This window comes from Coloeus monedula (genome assembly GCF_965178545.1).
Source record: "Coloeus monedula genome assembly, chromosome: 1".
NCBI classification, from domain to species: domain Eukaryota; kingdom Metazoa; phylum Chordata; class Aves; order Passeriformes; family Corvidae; genus Coloeus; species Coloeus monedula.
The window spans coordinates 148,641,701-148,661,177 of record NC_138781.1 but is presented as its reverse complement, the minus strand read 5'-3'; the positions used below and the strand labels follow the sequence as shown (position 1 = coordinate 148,661,177).

Below are 19,477 nucleotides of genomic sequence, written 5' to 3'. Positions count from 1 at the left end.
ATAAATTCTAACAGCCAAGAACTAAATACTGTTTAGATGTTTATATCCTTCTCATATCATACCATGTTAACATGATTTTATTTTTGCTTTGTGGCTATTCTTTCAATTTTTAGAAATGAGGTTTCATTCAATCACCTTGGAAAAAAAGAACCCCTTATAAACTAAACAACAAATAATTTTGTTGTGTTGCTATGCTGGATGGATGATATGTAAGGAAAACATACTTTTAACGTCAGTCACTCAATATCAGATTTTTTTTTTTACTATTAGCTGTATTGCCAGCATAAATGCAAACGTTAAGTAGAGCTGCACAATAGAGATTAATAAAAGGGTAGAAAACACAAAAGCTTCTGAATGTTTTTCTAGAGGACATAGTTTAAAAATGTCAAGGACAAAATTTGCTATGTAAAAACAGGGCAGTGCACTATATAGTCACTGAGTTTTTAAGTTAAAAAACAAAAAAACAACCTGGCAATCTCCCTTTTTATTGAAAGGTCACTGTAATGCAATAGGACACAGTAAGCAGTTGTGAAATTAAGCCCTCCAGAACCTGGTTGCAGCTTTGGAATGTGACCATTGTTGTGCAATGGAGTTTGTCACCATCATATGAAAACCCCATTGGGAAATACATCTTTTGTTTACCTGCTCATCACAGATAACCATCAACTGATTCACATTCTGTAGTATTTTACTAAGGTCTAAAACAATACCTGGACTGCAAACACACTTTTTCACTAAACATCTCTATTCAAGCAATTTTAGAGCAAGCTTCATACATCCTATATACAGAATGTTTTCTCTCCTTTTTTGTGTTTCTCTTTAAACAGGCTCACAGACTATTAAATGCTTCTCTGTTCTTGCTACCTATTTTTACCCACCTAAAAAAAAAATACAATAATGATGCTCAGCTAGATATTCAGTGGAATATTAATCATGCTGATGTCTCAAGCAGAGGCTTGACCTCTGCTCAGGAGGCACAAGCAGTAAAAGCAAATTAACCCACACGTAGAGACACCTATATAAGCTGAAGTATGAGCACATTGTTCTAATTACAATCTCAGCTCTCTGGAATTCTGGTGAGTCTGAGGGCACATCTACACAGGTGGGTGTAAACAAAGCTCCTCTGCCCATTCCCTTGGTAGAACTGGGAGACTAGTGCTGATTCAGAATTTGTATAGCCACATTTGCATGGCACTGGCCTGACTAGATGTGGAGATAAGGCAGGCAGAGGAACTCAGTATGTCTGCACATGTCTGTAGACACTCATCCTGAGGTGCAGACTTTCCCCATCCTACAGAGGTCAACCTAACAAAGATGCTAATCAAATTCTCAATGAGGGAGCTAAAGAGATACTCCAAGTTTATATATAAACTAAAAATATGGCTCCAGACTTAACTTCTTAAATGTGAATTTAGGAAATTAACTTTGCAATATGCAGCATTGATGCAGGAAGTTTACCATCAGTATCTTAATTTTCTCAAATAGCACAACTGATCTGAAATACACAAGCTAGTTATGTCTTAAAGGATGAGTTTTAACTTGTTCAGTGAAAAGCCTGTGTCTTCACTCCCATCGTCTTTGGTGACTTGACTGCCCCAAGACTAAGGACTCTCTTGACTTGAAAGATCTCTTCAATTGCAAACATCTGTTTGTCGTTTCTGATCTGTAGTTCAAATCTGTCCACTAATACATCACAAATACACCTGCTACCATAAATATAAAAGGCTTGCCATAGATTTAATGTGTGTAAGAAACAACAGAGACAGTGAAATCTGCTAGCCTAATGGCTTTTGAAAAAGGAAAGCACTTGGCAGCTGTTTAGAAATGAGCACTTTAACAGTCAGACTCTTCTCAAACGGTGACAGTGATTAACAGTCAGTTCATTGATGCCACTGGATCTTGTACAGCTATGCTTGTGAATCAACCTCAGACAAACTGTAGCAAAAAAGGGCTATTTTTAAGATTAAAGGCTCACAGGACAACCTTAGTCAGAAAGGTTGGTTCTAACAAGGCACAGTCACATAAAAACAGTGCAACAGATAAAGAACAGTTTTTTCTGGCCATCTGTAGCTCATGCTGTGCAAGTAATTTAATGGCAAATTTGTTTAGTAATAACTATATTATTCACAACTCCATGGGAATAAGGAATTACACCCTAAGCATTCTATCCATTCATTATATATGAAAGAGTTCCTCAGGTTAGATGTACCTGATAAAATCAGTTTCAAGGGTAGGGAAAAAAAGCCTCCACTCTACTGTTGAAAGCAGTGCTGGACCTGGATATATCCACGGAACCCAATTTGTTAGTTAAAAATTCCTGTCACTTTTCTGTTGACAACTCACAGACACTGTGGTGCCTATACTGCACCTCAAGCATGCTTCAAGACCCAGGGAAAGAATGCAGCAAGATGTTCATCCTCACAGTGGTTAAGTGGATACGAATTCTTCTCAGCACTCTGCACGATTTACAGCTTTCTATAATGTGTTCTGTTTGCTCTATCATGTGAAAATATTAAAGAAAATCATCTTGGATTCATAACTGGAACAGCAAGTGATTTGAGAACTGAGAGTTTTCACCTATCGCTTTCGGATAAACACGTAACAGGATGTTGGTTTCACTTCAACAGAGTATTTCATATGTATTTATGGGGAAAAAAAATTAATACTTGTAATAAAGTTCCCATTAAGTGCTGGACTATGATGCTTCCATGTATTAATCTAGAGCTCAGTACGTGGTCTTCTGATCTCTCCTAGAGACTCCACATCACTGCCCTGCCCTTACTCTGTCAATGTATGAACGTGTACACGGAAACACCGCGTATGTGAGGGGAATAATTTGCTATAGCTTAATAGAGACATTACTTACACGACGTGTATAGAGATGCCCAAGAGATATCATGCCTTAGGCAGCTCCAATCTTTCTGATGATCCTCTGAGCAGAAAAACCTCCTACACAGAGCTGTCTTTTAAAAGACACAGTCTCACTCCTAACATAAATTCTCATGTCTATATTCTGCCTAACATGCCTGGAGGTGGGGCTGAGGCACAGCCTATTCAGTAGCTATGAAGAGATTGCTAAAGAGCATATACGATGAGTAACTACTGCAACCACTTTAATCACAGAGATTTGGGGGTCACTGTCCAAGAGGTAACACAGAAAAAAAATCAAAATCCTTTCCCACTTTATACTGTTTGATATACATGACCATTTTTTTATTCTAGGTTTAGGAAAATAACATGGTATCATTTTTCATATGATTGTTTGTCAGGAAAACAAAGAAAAAATACTTTAACCTTATTTAGTTAAATTTACTGAACAATTTTAAATTTTAAAGAGAAGTGTTCAGTGCAGTGATCACAAATTCATGTTGAAATGAGATAGAAGAGTGCATATCAGGACAATGCTTAGGATGTCACCGTTAAGCTTAATTAATCATTCTTATTCCTCTCTTGAGTCATCATAATGAGATTTTTTAATAGGGAAACCACTTCAAGAGAAATTTTTGAAGTTGATGTTCTAGCAGATTAGACAGAGAAAATGTTTCAGCTTACAAAGATCCTGCACAGCACATATTATTAAATGTACAGATGAATGTAACTTACAGACTCTAGTTCCATAATCTGTACTTACAGGAAGAGATACATAGCAAGCTTTTTCTCCATACCAAGGATGTGGGATTTTACATTTGTAGCTGTTTTGAGCTTACACTATTAATATTTTAGTTTGATTTTTGGTACCTCCTTTAAAGACATGCAGAAGGTGTATGCTGATAGCATAAGATTCTTCTTCAATTATCATAGTAATATTTCTAAAGTAGGAAAAAATACGGAAAATATTAAAGAATTTCATTATCTATTGTTCTAAGAAGTGGCTTTTAGTTAGAAATAACATTTAGGTGGAACCAAAATTTTAGCATCATGTGAAGAGTGATGTTTGGTCCTGCCAGTGTATTTCAGGATCTCATCACATGGTTGCCTCAGCAAGTTGCTTTTGGTTTCAGCCCTCTCTCGTTACCCCCTTCCCATCTGACTGAAATCAGCTGATCTTTTTAGGCATTCACAGAGTCAGCCAACAAGCTACTCACTGTCAGATACCCAGCACCATATTTAGGGTGTGCCTTTTTACATACAGAGGCCAATAGGAACACAGTTGCCTCATTTTGTCTGCCCCTTCAGAGCTGACTGCCCTCCCATCAAAAAACCCTTGCCAACCCAAGAGAAGACATTCTCAGCCTACAGGCTTAGCTTTCTGATTCCACATATGCCTTAGCTGAAAATGGAAATCAATAATAACAATACAGGTATTTTAACATATATAAAATATCTTATGTAATCTGAATAAAATGTAACTTTTAACATCCATGCAATCATTTCATTATTGCACCTAAAAAAAATAATTCTCAGAATCCATCTCTTCCAGAATCTCCAAGAAAAATACTCTTTGTTTCACCATTTTCTGATTCATTCGACTTTGGAAGAAAAATAAACACATTGCTGTGTTCAATATTGTTGCACAAGAGAATTCACAAGAATGAAATGTGTTCAAAGTTCCTAGAAAAAAATGCAGCAATGCAGGCTGCCAACTTGTTCAATGTCAAGCTCTAGGCAGTAGAGCAGCACTAGCAGTAAATGACTCATAGTGAGTCATGCTTCAGCTATTTTTGCTTTTAAAGTAATGCCAGGCACTGTGTTAATAGTCAACCCTGAGTAAATTTAGCAATGCAAGAAAACAAGTGTTTCCATGGTTGCTCCTTCACAATGTTTATGGTATATACACAGCCATTAGGCAAAGGAATTAAGCCAAATTAAGAATATGGAAATGTTCCTCTTTCATTTACAACTGAATTTCGCTACACTGGGTTTCATGACTCACTCAGCTACTAGTTTTTCCAACTCTTAACAAAAATGTAAAGCCATAGCTGGCACACCACCATACTGTTAGTGGTCAATAGCCACTACTTTCTTCTAAATTACAGCTTGTGCTGTGTACACTACTGAGCTGGAAGCATGATAATGAAGTGTTTTTTTCAGGACAAAACAAGACTGACAGGAAGGCCTCACTAGTGAATCTAAGTACATCCATCATGGGTAAAATGTTCTGTGTCACTTCTAAGGAGGAGCTGGCAAAGCTAAAGCCAAAGAGGAGGACTAAAGGGAGGAAGGAGGTTGTGGCATCATCTGAAAAGGGAAAGCAGCTCCAGAAAAAGGAGGAAGGATGCTGACTGAGGCTGGGGAGCAGTTGGGTAAAATGAGAAAAGTGGTGAAAAGCTGGAACAGAGCTGGAAAATATTTTTCCATGACACAGCTGTGATGTGACAAAACCCATATGCAGGCACAACTTCAATGCAGCAATCTACACAGCCGCGTTTTCTTAGGTGAGCAGGTATTTGTAGAATATGAGCCCAACTAATGCAGGCATCTGACAAAACAGATGTAGACATCAAAACAAAACTCCGCTGGAGACCAGAAAAGAAGACTTCAATCTGCATTGTCGGAAAAAAAAAAAGATCCACAAAAAACCCAAAGCAATGGATGCTGCAGCGAAGGTTAGGTGAATAGCTTACTTTGCCCACACTAATAACAGAGCTGCCAAATGATTACATATGATTGCTAGTTAAACTTTTGTGTTCCCATTTTAATGCAGTGATTTATTCATTAGTCTTAAATTCCAGTAATTACTATTTTTATTGTAGAAGTTGATAAAGCAATCAGAAAGCTTTTACATTTTTTCCCCTCAAAGGAAACTCTTCAGCTTTTTTGAAGTCTTCCATCCTGTGATAAGCAAGGATTGTTTTCCTCCATGTTTTCCTATCTGACTATAAACTAGCCACTTAGTTTATACTGGGAGTTTAGATAGATCATGATGAACAGCCTTCCTGCAAAAACTTCTTTTGATTTCACTAAGTCTTGGACTGACCCTTAAACCTTCAAACAGGGAGTGAGGGAGAATACCTAAGGCTGGGCCAGACCCAAAGAACTGAAGCAAACTACTGAAGTCCAAAATGATGAAAAATTCTGTTCGGTGGCCTCTTAACCCTAAAGGTATCTATCTCCAGTAAGTCTCTCCCAGGTTCTCCAGGGATCTGAAGATCTGAGTTCTGTACTTGTCCAGAGCTGCCCCAGCCTGAATATCTAAGAATACACTGTTTGTCTCACAACCTCTTTGGCTCTTGAAAGGAGGCACAGCTCCATTCAAGTGGAAGAAGAGAAGGTGATGATGGAGATGTACAGAATCCAGATTTCCATTTCTTGCTGCAAGAGTTAACTACTGGAGTACACTCCCTTCCAATCCTTCCCAGCCCCCTTCCACTTCCAGCTGCACATGGTGGCGTTTTGCTTCAACTGAAGGACTGCAGAGTGCCCTCTGCACACCTGCCTGCAGCCAAGGGGTTGCTGAAAAGCCTGTGAGCAATGGTGCGATGTCAGCTGTAAGTTCCATCCCATCCAGCATCCTTACTCTGATGATGAGTAATGAAAATTGCTACAGAGGACACAAGGCAGGGAAAGCCAACAGCAATGTTTTCCTGGTATCATCCAGTCTCCAGTAATCCAGTCAGGGGAGGATCCAGAGAGGAGTCAAACATGTCATCTTCCTCGTAAGGGCTTTTTTTAGGTGCTTATTTGTGAATTTATTGGCATCGCTTCCTGGGAAACTGCTGTAGTCGCAACCCTATGGTATAAAACATAAGCACTCTCACCACCACTCCATTAACTGCTTCTCTCCCTCAACAGGCATTTTTAGTGCCTGTTGGAACACCTGTTAAGCAACTTGTCTTTAATCCTAAAATCGTTCACTGCAAGTCTGGTAACACAGATCTACATCCACATTTGAGATAAGACATGATAAACCTATCCACACTTGTAAAGTCAAATGCTATGTCTGAAATCAGAGCTAATAACTGCTGAAAGGTGACAACTAAAACCTCAGACAACACTCCTCAGTTGTGACAGAACATCTGAATGCTCCAAGCCTGCTTAAGACTAAGTGCCAATAAAGGTGTTTGATTTCTTTGACTTTGTGCTAATGGTGATTGCAAGTAGCATCTCTTAGGTTACCCCTGAGAAACAGTACATAGAATTAGCACTTTAGCTCCGCGATGACATCAGTAATCATTTGAGAGTCTGAAATTCCTAAATCTACATCTACATAATACAAGCACAGGTGCTCAGTCTCACAGTAAAAGAGCATTACTTTATAGTAAAGTAAATACTTAATAGTTGGCACATTTTTAGTCAACTTATGCAATACTGTGATTCACATACAGATGTAAAGCACTCTGTGCTGACGGAACAGATTTGTCACTGAACAAAGCTGTTCAAGCAGGTGTGCCATAGCCCTCCTCCTGGGAGCCAAGGCACTTAACTCTAGGCTCTGGCATCCAGTCTGAGGTCCACAGACCTAATAGATGGGTTTTGCAGTCCTTTAGCGCTTCTCTAGCTTTCTTCCTCCATTTCAGCTCAACATTTAACAGGTTTGGGGAAGTGTGAACAAAATCTCCAGTATATTAATGGCATAAAATTCAATTTTACCATGCTGTACTGCATGCTCTACTGTGAGTTTATCAGTGCCTATGGCTTTTAAGACGGAAATGAAATAATATGGATATCAAAAATTACGGTAAGCAGCCAATGCACATGAATGTCTGATATGGAATTAGAGGATATTTATTAATCTTGCTGTACACTACTATTTTGCATGTTGCTAGTATAGATCAGGGAAACCCCACTGATTTCAGGCCTACACTGGCGCTTACCAAAGCAAGATCTACCTCAACCTGCCATACTTCTGAAGGACATACCAAAGAGCCACATGGCAAATAGTTCCAGGACCTATAAAAACACCAAGTGTTTTAATTTCTCTGGAGTATTCTGAAGTTACTGTGCAGTGTGATATGCATTGATGGATTATTATTTAGTCAGCATTATATCAGAACTACTTGCTTGTTTCTCCTCAAATGTTTTTTGTCCTGGCACTCAATACAAATGCATTACTTGGAGTAGTAGAGTTCTACTTGAATTAGTATTTCCACTGATCCTCGTGTATACTGATGGCACAAAGTCCCACATATAAATGACTGAAATGAACATATAGAAAGAGTAAAAAAGCCTACTGTCCCTCCAGATAAATATTCAAGTAACAGAAAAAAATGAGTAAATAAAACAAAGTTCTCTAATTTTAAAGCTTCACAAAGCTTCATTTTTCTCCTTTCTCCTCAATATCCTAACTTCAAAATGAAAGCATCTCATTTAAAAAATTTAACACTGTGATGTTCTCCCTTTCCTTGTTCTTTGATTTTTTCTCCTTGCACTGTTCTTCACCAGTTTTCTGGTGACCACACTTAAAATTTTAACTGTAAGATCATGGCAAAAGAATGGAATACCTGTATCCTCTGACTTTTAAATCTTTCTGAACAGCAGGCAACAGATATAATGGCAAGTAAACTTGTACTTAGCTGTCCTTGTATTTTCAGTGCTTAGATTTGCAAAATAGTTTGTATTATTACACCAGGAAAGAAGTGAATGAAAGCTCGAAGTGAAGTCACTGGTGTTTCATTACCAGAAAGTAAATTTCTCATAGGGTATAATCCATCTATTTAACATTTCCCCATTTTGGATACAGTCAAGGTTTGGTATCTATCCCTATACTTCTCACTCATCTGAAATTTATAAAACATTTCTAATGAGTTCAAGTATGGTCACAAGACATGAGATTTTATAAGTTTCCCTGTTGCATAACTGGATTACTATAGAGTCAAGAAATATAGGAACTGACTGAATTGAACTAAACTCCATTGAGGGAGAACGTTTCTATAAGCCAGGGTATAGAGCTAGAACAGAAACAATGAGCAAGAACTTGGTCACAGACTTATTTCGCTTGAAAAATTCCCACCATCTGAGCAAAGTCCTAAGGTTTTTCACCATCCTTCCAAGAGAAACAAAGGAGAAAAAAATTAATATATTTTAAGATGGCATTTTATTAGATATTGTGATTGAATGCAACATCAAGGGAACAGAAGCAGCATCTAGAAGCTCCTTCCTGACCTGTATATTCATATGAACAGTAAAAATGCCATGCTCGCAGCCATCAACATGCTCAGTTAAAAGAGAATTATCCCATGGCAGTACGGTAACAATAAATTAACCTAAGTATTATCCCTAAGTGTATAATAATAATAAAAAATTATTTCCATGTAACACTCCATTTCCTTTCTAGATTTTATAGACTCGGTGCTGAACTGAAAGCCAGGCTGATATAAAACCAAGAATTACATCCTGAAAAGACTTTTGCAATGGAATAAAATGTAGATCTTTTAAAAATATATGTATAGATTAGATGACAGACGTAGAGATAAGATCTTATCCTCAAGCATCTGCTGATTAGAAGGGCAAATATTTCTAACAGAAGAGACCTACATCTGGTGCTCTTTCTGATTTAGATATGTCCTCCCTCAGCTGAGTGCTTTACCATAGGGCTAAAGGGTCAGTGTCTCTCAGTATTTCCTTCTGCAGTTGTTGCCATTTTTATGTACAGTTAAATACACTGTGGACAGAGAGAGAGGGAGACTGATTCCAGAGTTACAGGTTAATCACTTAGTAGGCCAAGAGTCAGTCAAGTTCTGATTTTAAATCACCATGACTGAAACTCAGGTCTCTTATACTCCAGGTTACTCATAATAGAGAAGCAGTTGGGGAGGGGTGTCATGATTCCTCTTTCATTTTAACTCTGAATTACATGTCAGAGTGCTAAATGCCAAAGCAAGAAACTTCTTATTTTGATCAATCACATTAGAAAGGCAATCATTTCATCAAAGAAACCCTCGCCAGGTCTACTGGTAATTGCCGTTCTTCATTAATCCACTAACACAATTATTGCTAATGCAAGCTTCTGTATTTACAACATAGCCAATTTTTACCCTGGAAAAGTCATTCCAGATTGCAGAAGGAAAGTTCTGATGGTTTCATTCATTCTGGAGTTGGTCTTTCTTCACAAACTAGCAAGGACACTAGCTGTGATGGTAATTCTGCACTTTGGATATAGTTCTTAGGTACCATTACAGCTCCCACTGCTATACCACATGAGCATCCCATTTATCTAGTTTGTTTCTCTACCTGATCTTTCTAAAAACTCTGTGAATTAGAGTAACTTTAATTCATTCCATTGTCAGGCCCTCATCTCTTAATCCTTCAAAACGACAAGTGGGCAAATCCTGAGCAAATCAACTAGTTCCTTCCAGGAAATACCCAGACAGGACAGTCCCAAAAGGAAAAGCCATGCCAAGTTTCTTTTCTCAGGATAGTCCTTAAGCCCTACCGAAAAGTCAGCTCTCATTCACAAAAATGCCTCTTGACATACCCATTCCACTCCTCTGGGGATGCAGTCTGTCCCCTCAGCATCATGCCATAAAAACATTACTGTGGCACACTAAAACACACTTAGGTTATTATCTACAGTTCTTTGAACTGAAAAAAACACAAAAATGTAATAATGATATTTTAGTGCCACAAGAGAAGCAGGGTAATTGAATGTCTAGCACTCAATTGGACATGGCTGCTTTGCTCCATAAGGTACCAGACCAGAGCAGCACTGATATGAGCTAGTCCAGGTCTCTTCTTGCACAGTCCACAAACACAATATACACAGAACTGAATTCAAGACATGGGTGTAAGGCCCAGACCCACAAAGTTTTTAGGCACCTAACTCCCAGTGACCTGTTCTGAAACTAAATACTTGATCTAAGATGACAAGAGGGTAACAAAGTGAAGACCTAAACCGAGGTCGCCTAAACTTCAATTGACCTTCCTAAGTGCCAGATCCTCTTTCATTTCTTTACTAGTCAAGGGGCTGTCTGTAAGGAATTTTACGAAAATTAAAAGTACATCCCACACAGACCACTGAACTGTTATAACACCAATCCCACTTTCAGCTGGAATTTTCAACTCTTGTGCTGAAGTTGTTTTCTCATAGTTAGTCAGTAAGAGGATTTTAAATTTTTTTTACATTAAAAATATAAGGAAAAATACACTAATGTTATTTTTCTCTACCATCAGAGCTAAGCGTAGAGACAAAAATAGACCAACTAAGAAGTCAGCTACAACCGAAGAGAAACCCAGATCTGCAAATCAGTTATGTGAGTCCACAAAAGTAACTTCAACTATTTCCTCAAATTTCACCACTGCTGTGTGGTGAGAAGTAAAATTAACTTGCTTATCTCAGTATGATGTTTTGAGGATTAATTGGATGAAGCTTGTCAAGCACTATAATACACAGTATCTTACTGCAGCATGTTTTCTCATCCTAATAAAACCAAATCAAAGACCTTAGTCTTTCCTGGAACCTATGATAGACAGTTTTAAAAATTTAAAGATAATTCCTTTCACAGTGTCATTTTTTCTATCCCAAACTGTATCTAAAATGACATTTTTTCACATCATTATTTCTCAGCATATGCATAGCTTAAAATACATGTATCAACAGGGCATATGGCATCTACTTGAACATTAAATTTAAAATCTTCTCCTTTCAAAATATTTGCTTATTGGTAACGACTGTAAATCCATCCTAGCCAAATGATACATACTTTTTCCTTTCAAAGACTCAGAGACTTTTTTTTTCTCTGGTGGAGAAGGCAAGAAAGATCCTTACAACTGCAGTGTAGCTACTTTCCTAACTACGTGACAGTGACTGGTTTCCTGTGACAAAAAATTGCCTAAACTGCTATTGAGTCTCAAAATTATTTGTCCCCCATTAAAAAGTATTATCTTTCCTACATTTGCCAAATTCAAACTGTTTGGAACAACCAGAAATACTGTCATTCACCCAGATCTTAGCACTTTCCACAAAATCACTACTGAAGCGTGCATCTGTTGTGTGTTTGCAGAACCTGCAGTTATCAAGGATTCCAAAGTGCATGTTATCAGCTGCTACAAAAGGACTATGAAATCTGTCATTCTTTGTGCACCAAACGTGACACTAAATAACCCTCGACAAATACAGCAGTGGTAGCTAGGGTCACAGGAGTAGAGATCAAACCTCCTGATTAGTTCTCCATAGAGAGTATCACAAATTTAAACTGACAAAGGAAGAATAAAGACAGGTCTTAGTTTGATTCTGTGAAGACAAAATTCTCATATTTTCTGCCAGAAGACAGATGCCTTTGATATGTGTATATGTATGTGTGTATAAATATATATATATATTCTGGCATGAAATAAAAAGACTCAGTAATACAACTTCAAACAGAAGGTAGGATTTTAAACTTACAGAAGATACAAAATGCAAAGTTACAATTCCTGCAGTAATCATAGTTTAGTTCCTATGGGCTCACTCTAGCAAGGCTCTGTACTGTGGTTATGCTCCAATAAGGAAGTGAAACATGCCAGCAATCTCACTAATTTCAAAGGATCTACTCATAAAATTTAATTTAAGCAACTTAAGCTAAGCATTTCACTTAATCAAAAGGAGACCACTAAGCACTTTGCAGATCCAGGACCATTATGTCTAAGGACAGCATCAGTCATGTAGTGTTAAGGGCACAAAAAATTTTCCTTACCACACATGCAATCATTTAGAACTTTCTGGTGTTACCACATTTAGTGAATACCCCTCCAAGCACTCACTTATTTGGAAAAGATAATGTAGCCACTTGGGGGTACAAGAAATGGTTAAAAAAAGGAAAAATTAATCAACACTCTTTTCTACTGCTTACAGTCTGAGACGGTTTGAGTAGAAAAATGAAAATGTTTTCCATTAAAAATAAGAAGTGGGAATTTACGAAACTAAGATAGTTCTGAAAACAGACTTCAGAAAAATCACTTGCCGTTCACATAAAACCTGTCTGACAGTGTTTTGACACATATCAGAGGTGAAGATTTTTCATCACTGCACAAACTCCAGCTAAAGTAGCTGCATAATAAAGGCTCACAGATCTACAGAAAATGCCTGAAAACTGTCTGAAAGACGAGCAGAACAGAAACTGCTCTGAGGCATGATCTCATCGTTACTGCCACAGAGATGAACTTGCCCAATTTCACTTCTGCACCTTGACTGCTGCTGAAGTTCAAAGCTAAGAAGGTCTCCTTCCCACATAACTGCCAAGAGAAGACAAGCTGAAGGTGATACAGCACCGTTCTCCTCTTCTCCTGCCCAACTATTAGAGCTACCTATGGCACTGCCTGTCACCTGTCAGGGGTGCTTCCTTTCATCACTGTGGAAGCAAATATCAAAATAGAAAATATATTAGCTTAATTGTCTGTTAAAATAAGGTTGCATTTAACTGCTTCACACTTTGCACCATACCTAGAAACTGTGTTAAGAAATTTTTCTCCTTCAAATCCTAGTTAATTACTAAGTAGTAAGACAATGTGAGAATATAATATTTCCTTGTTCTGCTATTCTAGAATAGAAATATCAAACTCTGCATAAAAGATAAATGATCATTAATGGTAACTCATCCTGGAAGTCAAATCATTTTAGTATCTACCCTGTCTGCTCCTTAAAGATAGAAAAGATTGGAACAAAAGAAAAAAAAAAAAAAAAAACCCCAACAACGGAAAGCCTGGCAGGAGTATTTTGCGTTTTATCTAATTGAGCAATAAAACCGAATTCCAGAAAAGAGCTAAAAACTTAACCACAGCTGTATATGTGTTCTTGAAACAGGCCAGGAATTGTGAACTAAGTTGCGCCTGGCAAGACTAATAGTTGAAAACAAAGTATTAACCAATAGCTGTTGATGAAGTTATTGATACATGTAACTCACATCTAGCAGTTTTAAGTGTGTCCCAAAATCCACAGACACATTATAATATGCTGTAAAGATGAGGCCAGAATTGTAGGACTCATTTTGAAATCACAACTCATACAGGAGAAGATAAGAATGCAACGATTGGCTTAAGCATGAATGCTGAATATTTAACAGCATGACCTTAATTTCTTCTTACGAAACAACCCCACCAAAAACACACAGTATGTCTTAAGGTAAATCACCAGCTTATGGAAACTAGTAATGTCTTTTACAGATTTTATGAATCTTCAGTTCAGCTGGTATTGCAGCTCTGGAATTGCTGCCTTGGAGTCCAATCTTCCTTCACAGTAACACCATTTTCTTTCTACATGGCATATCACAGAATCACAATTAGGTTGGAAAAGACCCCTGAGATCATCCAGTCCAACCTGTGGCTGAACACCACCTTGTCAACTAGACCATGGCACTGAGCCACATCCAGTCTTTCCTTAAACACGTCCAGGGACAGGGACTCTGCCACCTCCCTGGGCAGTCCAGTCCAGCATCTAATTACTCCTTCCGTGAAGAAACTCCTCCTAATGTCCAATATAAACCTTCCCTGGCACACCTTAAAACTATACGCGGTACTTTAGATAATATTGACAGTGCTCAACTATACATCCAGGCATAATAATTTAGTGTGTAGAGCCCATCAGTGAGAAGAGGCTTTTTACACCAGATGGAGTACAGTTGTCACTTTAGTCTCTCACAAAGCTGTTAAGACCAGAGGCCCTCTAAGCATCCCTGTAAGAGTGTGGGTATCTGTCATTTTCAAGCTTGTGAATATATATGTGATATTCATTTCCACAGGTATTTTTAAGGGCTAGGTATGAGTGACAAAAACACACAAAAGGAGAGAGGGAGGATTAGGGCAATGGCAAGAAGATGACATAACAATATAAATAGATATAATAAATAGAGATATAATAATAATAATAAATAATAGATATAATAAATAGAGAAACGGCACAGTCTTACAGTTGCCAGGTCACTGTATCATAGAGAAGCAAATTTAAGTATGTGAATATAAACAGACTCCACTGATCTTCAGCTACCCATTATTACTCATTAATTTCTAGAAGCTTTCCTAGTAAAAGAGCCTTTTGAAGAGGAAGGGAAATAGGAAAATAACTTTATATTGGATCAATAGATTATTTAGGCAGGAAACACAACAGTAATGCAAGTTTAAGGCAGCAAAATTGTGCTAACTTTCAAAAATTTAACTTTGAATCTACCTGCAGACCTGAGGTGGCACTTAGTTATCCATTTCCAAAGAAGGTGGCTGCACCAGCCTGTTCACTTGTATGCATGTTCATTGTATTGCATCCAGGACTGATTGTGAAAGCAAAGTAACAATTTTCCATTCAACCTTTAAATTGCAATAAATATGGCAATGGGAGTAAATGGGATGGATTTATTTCATCAAAACCAACACGAATTCTTCAAATGTCAAGCTGACTCATCTGACCAAAAGTCCTTGCAGTGAACATAGCAGTCCACAAAACAGCCTCATGCATTTCATTTTGGGCACAGTTTGACCTCTATGCACAACAAAAAGTCAAGAGATTAGTAAGACAAATCTGGATTTCAGGCAGCAGTAGCACAATGATGCCCCCATATTTTCTTAAGAATAATTTTTATTGTGTTTATTTAATTCAGGATTTTTTCAACAGGTCTGCCAGTTAAAACTTAGTCCCATAGCTTGAACTGAATGTATCACTAGAGCAACACCCCTTCCTCAGGCAATTACAGGGTGGAAAGTAAATCCAAAGTCAGTTATCAAGATTTTTATCTTCTTAGTTACAAACACCTGGAAATTAGAAATTACAACATAATGGTGGGGCAGTAATAATTTTATGGTTATGTAGGGAGTGAAAATTACACTGTTTTGTGGTCTGCAACTCGGTATGTTCATTCTTAGAGTAGTGCCAAGAGCTCTGTCAAACTCAGAGATCAGTGCTAAAACCCATAAAGATGGGAAACAAATATATTAAGCCTTCAAGCTCTAATCCTAGTGAGTCCTGAGATACCAGACCCGAAATTCACCTTGGCAAGCATGTCCTCACACTCCATAAATCTCTATAGGGAAGCAATCCAAAGTGCAGTGGGAAAATTCTTTCCACCAGTTTCATTGGGTTTTGGATAGGACTCCAAAAAAACGCAAAACTCAAGGAGAGCTACACGAAAGCACCCAGAATATCATTTTCCAATGGTAAAAATCATTAATCTATGACTCCTGAAGTTCCTGAGATACCAGTTTACGTTGAAATCAAAATGCAGGATGGGAGGGAATAGGTACAGGGGTCAAGGGACAGCAAGCAGAACAATATGATTTCAGAACATAATCATGATAGGGGAAGAGCAACACAAATAGTGTCAGAGCCCATGACCTTTCCCAGCACCAGTAATCAGAGCAATATTTTAATGGCTGCTATATGTGTGGGGCAATAAAAGCAGACAATTTTGTTGTGTTGCATAAATAAGCAAACTGTTTACTCTCCAACTTTCCTGGTAATTTAAGCGCAAATAACATAAAATTTTAACACTTGAAAAATTACGTGAATAAAAAAAACCAGATTTTAGTAATCTGCAGTGTTACACGGTGCGTGCACAGAAGCTGTAAACCTGAGAACACGTACAGTAAGCATTTTCCAACAATACAGTTCTACGATTAAAGCAAAGGTCTTCTTAGAGTTGCAACACATCCTAAATTGTGAAACAGGAGCAATTTGTTTAAGTGACAAATGAAAACAGCTTACCTAATCCTTTTAGAAGATCCTATCAATTAAGAAAATAAATGCAAAAGGTCTTCAAATGAAAAAGCCCGCTTTACAAAAAAAAGATGTGATTTTCATTACATTTGTATTCCAACTCAGCAGAAGCTGCGGGAGTCTAAATAAAACTACCAAAGTAATTACACTGGCTTTTTTTCTACACAGATATCAATTTAAATAAGTTTATAAGAACACTCACATCAGTTTGAGCCGTAAGTGGCAGTTCTATATTTCAGAGCAGTCACATCTTACCATTTAGCATTCAAAGGATCTTTTTTTAAAAATTGGACTTACACTGTTTTTTCATCTCCTTAAGCTGATCCTTAAAATACATATATTTTTCATTCCTTTGTAAATCTGAGTCACTGTTTTTGCTCTCCATTTCAAGGAATTTTTCTTGGGCCAAGTTTTCTAAATCTGGTAAATTTTCTGGTTTTTCTCGTTTTACCTGTAAGGAAGAAGAAATAGAATGTATTCATTATGACACGTTTTACTACAAAGCAAAATACATCAAGCAAAAATTCATTAGCATAATCTCAGTTTCTTTTGACTACAGTTAGGCTTCCTGCTCTGAAGCTATAACCTCCAAGTAATTATTCATTTCAGTAAAAGTAACTATGAAATGTAGATATTAACTTCTCAGTGTCATTCAGCTCATTTTCTGGGTATTTCTGACACTAATAAAAGGGAAAACTGAACCTTGCAGTCCAATTTCCCTCCACAAGTGGTGAAGGCAAACATGTTAACAAGAACCAGCATAACACTGAATGTGAATGAAACCAAAGAATACAACTGTGTCCAGAAACTGAGAAGATAACAGAAAATCTGAAATAACTTTTGCTAAGAGTGCTATAAAAACCTCCACTCTCTCATCACTTTGGAATCAGGTTTACAGAAGCCTATAATCTACATGCAAGATTAGTGTGATAACACCAGCTAAAACAGTATAGCTAATGTGAAAGGAAACCACCTCAATTTATTTGTGCTGTGTGAACAAGAAGCACTATGCCATACAAGCAGGCAAAAATGCAGTTTCTTGAAAAGCACTTACTTACAGCAATTACATCTGGAAAGATCTGAAAAATAAATACCTAGAAAAGGGAAGTCATCATATAGACAATATTAAGATATTCTAAGAATGCAGAAAGCACTTTGGGAACACCCTAAAAACAATAATTGGAGTTTTCTGCTTCTCAAGGCAACAGTAAATTCTAGGGAAGTGTATCTTTGGCGGGTCTTCATAAGAACTAGCTTACAGGTAGTGGGAACTATGGTGTGCAATGAGGATCAGCAACAGCACAAAGTCAGAAAGAAGGTGGACATCTGCCAAATCCTTAATGCTAAGCATTTTCTGAACAAGAAAAAGGCCATTTCTATCCCAAAAATATGTCAAAACATGACAATCGGAAAAAAAGGAGGTAAGCACCATTTCCACTAAGCCACTCTACCACACACACTAAATTCTGGCCCTCACCAGATCATGCTACTATTCATTGTGAAAGACAGGAAAAAAAGGAGCCTACTGAGAAGAAAAACATTTCACTTCATCAAATCATTTACAGGTTTAAAAGTTTACAGAGACTTTGGCAATCCTATAGAATATACTTTATTTCAGGAGCCAAAGAAATAATAACTGTTCATGTAAAAATGGACTTTGCAGATACGTAAAATGCAAAAAAACCTTTACTATCCCTTAAGCAAAGCAAAGTAATCCATAGAACTATTACTTCTTCCAAGAGCAAAGCCAGTTTACCACATTTACTTTAGGCAGATGCAAGTTGTGGCAAGAAGAAAAATAAGAAAAAAACATGCACTGCCGGGTGATAGCATGAAGTTTTCAAAGGCCCCTGGAGATAAAAGATCAACTACCACAACATCCAGCTGTAAATGGGAAAGACTCAGGAATACCTTGGTACCAAAGGAGTACAGTGACTATGAAAGACCAACAGCATGTCATCAGAGATGCTTAGACTGCTGCATAAAGCCAGGCAGGAGTGTAGAGTCCTTATTCTATGAAACCTGACCAAAGGAGCAAAGGAAAACAGAGCATCCTGTGCCCACTGCAGTGAGGACAATCGTACACACTCAAATGGTTTGCATGTGCCAGTATCACAGTACACTGCTGCAACAGAAAGCCTATCACAACCCCAACCAGCGTAATTCAGTACTCAGCTGGAGAAGAAACTTGACCATCAAGTGTATGCAAGCACAAGAAGGCAGTTACTAAATCAAAATTCATTTAAAATCCAAGACATTATAAAAAAATGCTTTGATCTGGACTCATGTAGTGCAAACATATTCCTTTCTGCAACATCAGGCTGTTTTTACAGACATTCTCTCTTCAACATAAAAATAGCGTGTAGACACACACAAGAATAGTCCAAATAACAACACACCACTAAGATCTGCCCTCATCACAAATGAGAGTACTAGAATCCATATAGAAGATCCAGCTGTGTATACTAAAAATAACCCTGAAATGCTTCTAAGTTGCTGATTCTGACACAAAGAGTAAAATACATTATGTGAACATTCATCACAGGCAGCCATCAGCAGCAAAGACAATGTCAATAATCTTTTCCTCTCCACAGGGACCACATTACATGATGATGTAAGTTACATCAGGATCTCTTTATCTTTTTTTTGACTCATGGAAGATTTGAGTACAGATATGCATCAACATAGCATCTTCAATCATACCATCAGACTGAGAGGTGAAAAGAAGGGCACAGTCAATGTTAGTCCAAACAGGGGTGCTCTCAACTCCAACTTCCAGAATTAAAAGACTTTACACATATGAGCAGAAAAAAAGGCAGGAACTGTAACTTACAGCGTTATGCTCCCTGAAAGGACACGTTTGAGAAGCTGCATTACATCACTCTGCGCTGGTGCCACCTCACCTCAAGCCCTGTGTGCAGTTTT

General features: G+C 37.7%; 1 protein-coding gene across 1 annotated transcript in view; it reads right to left on the bottom strand.

The window, feature by feature from the left end:
• Nucleotides 1-19,477, bottom strand: part of NSMCE2 (NSE2 (MMS21) homolog, SMC5-SMC6 complex SUMO ligase) — a gene marked incomplete at its 5' end in the record, with an annotated part of 130,904 nt that overhangs the window by 51,237 nt on the left and 60,190 nt on the right. The window contains one exon of the mRNA XM_082295016.1: nt 16,850-17,003. Coding sequence (XP_082151142.1) covers nt 16,850-17,003 — 154 coding nt within the window. The remainder of the gene's footprint in view (nt 1-16,849; nt 17,004-19,477) is intronic.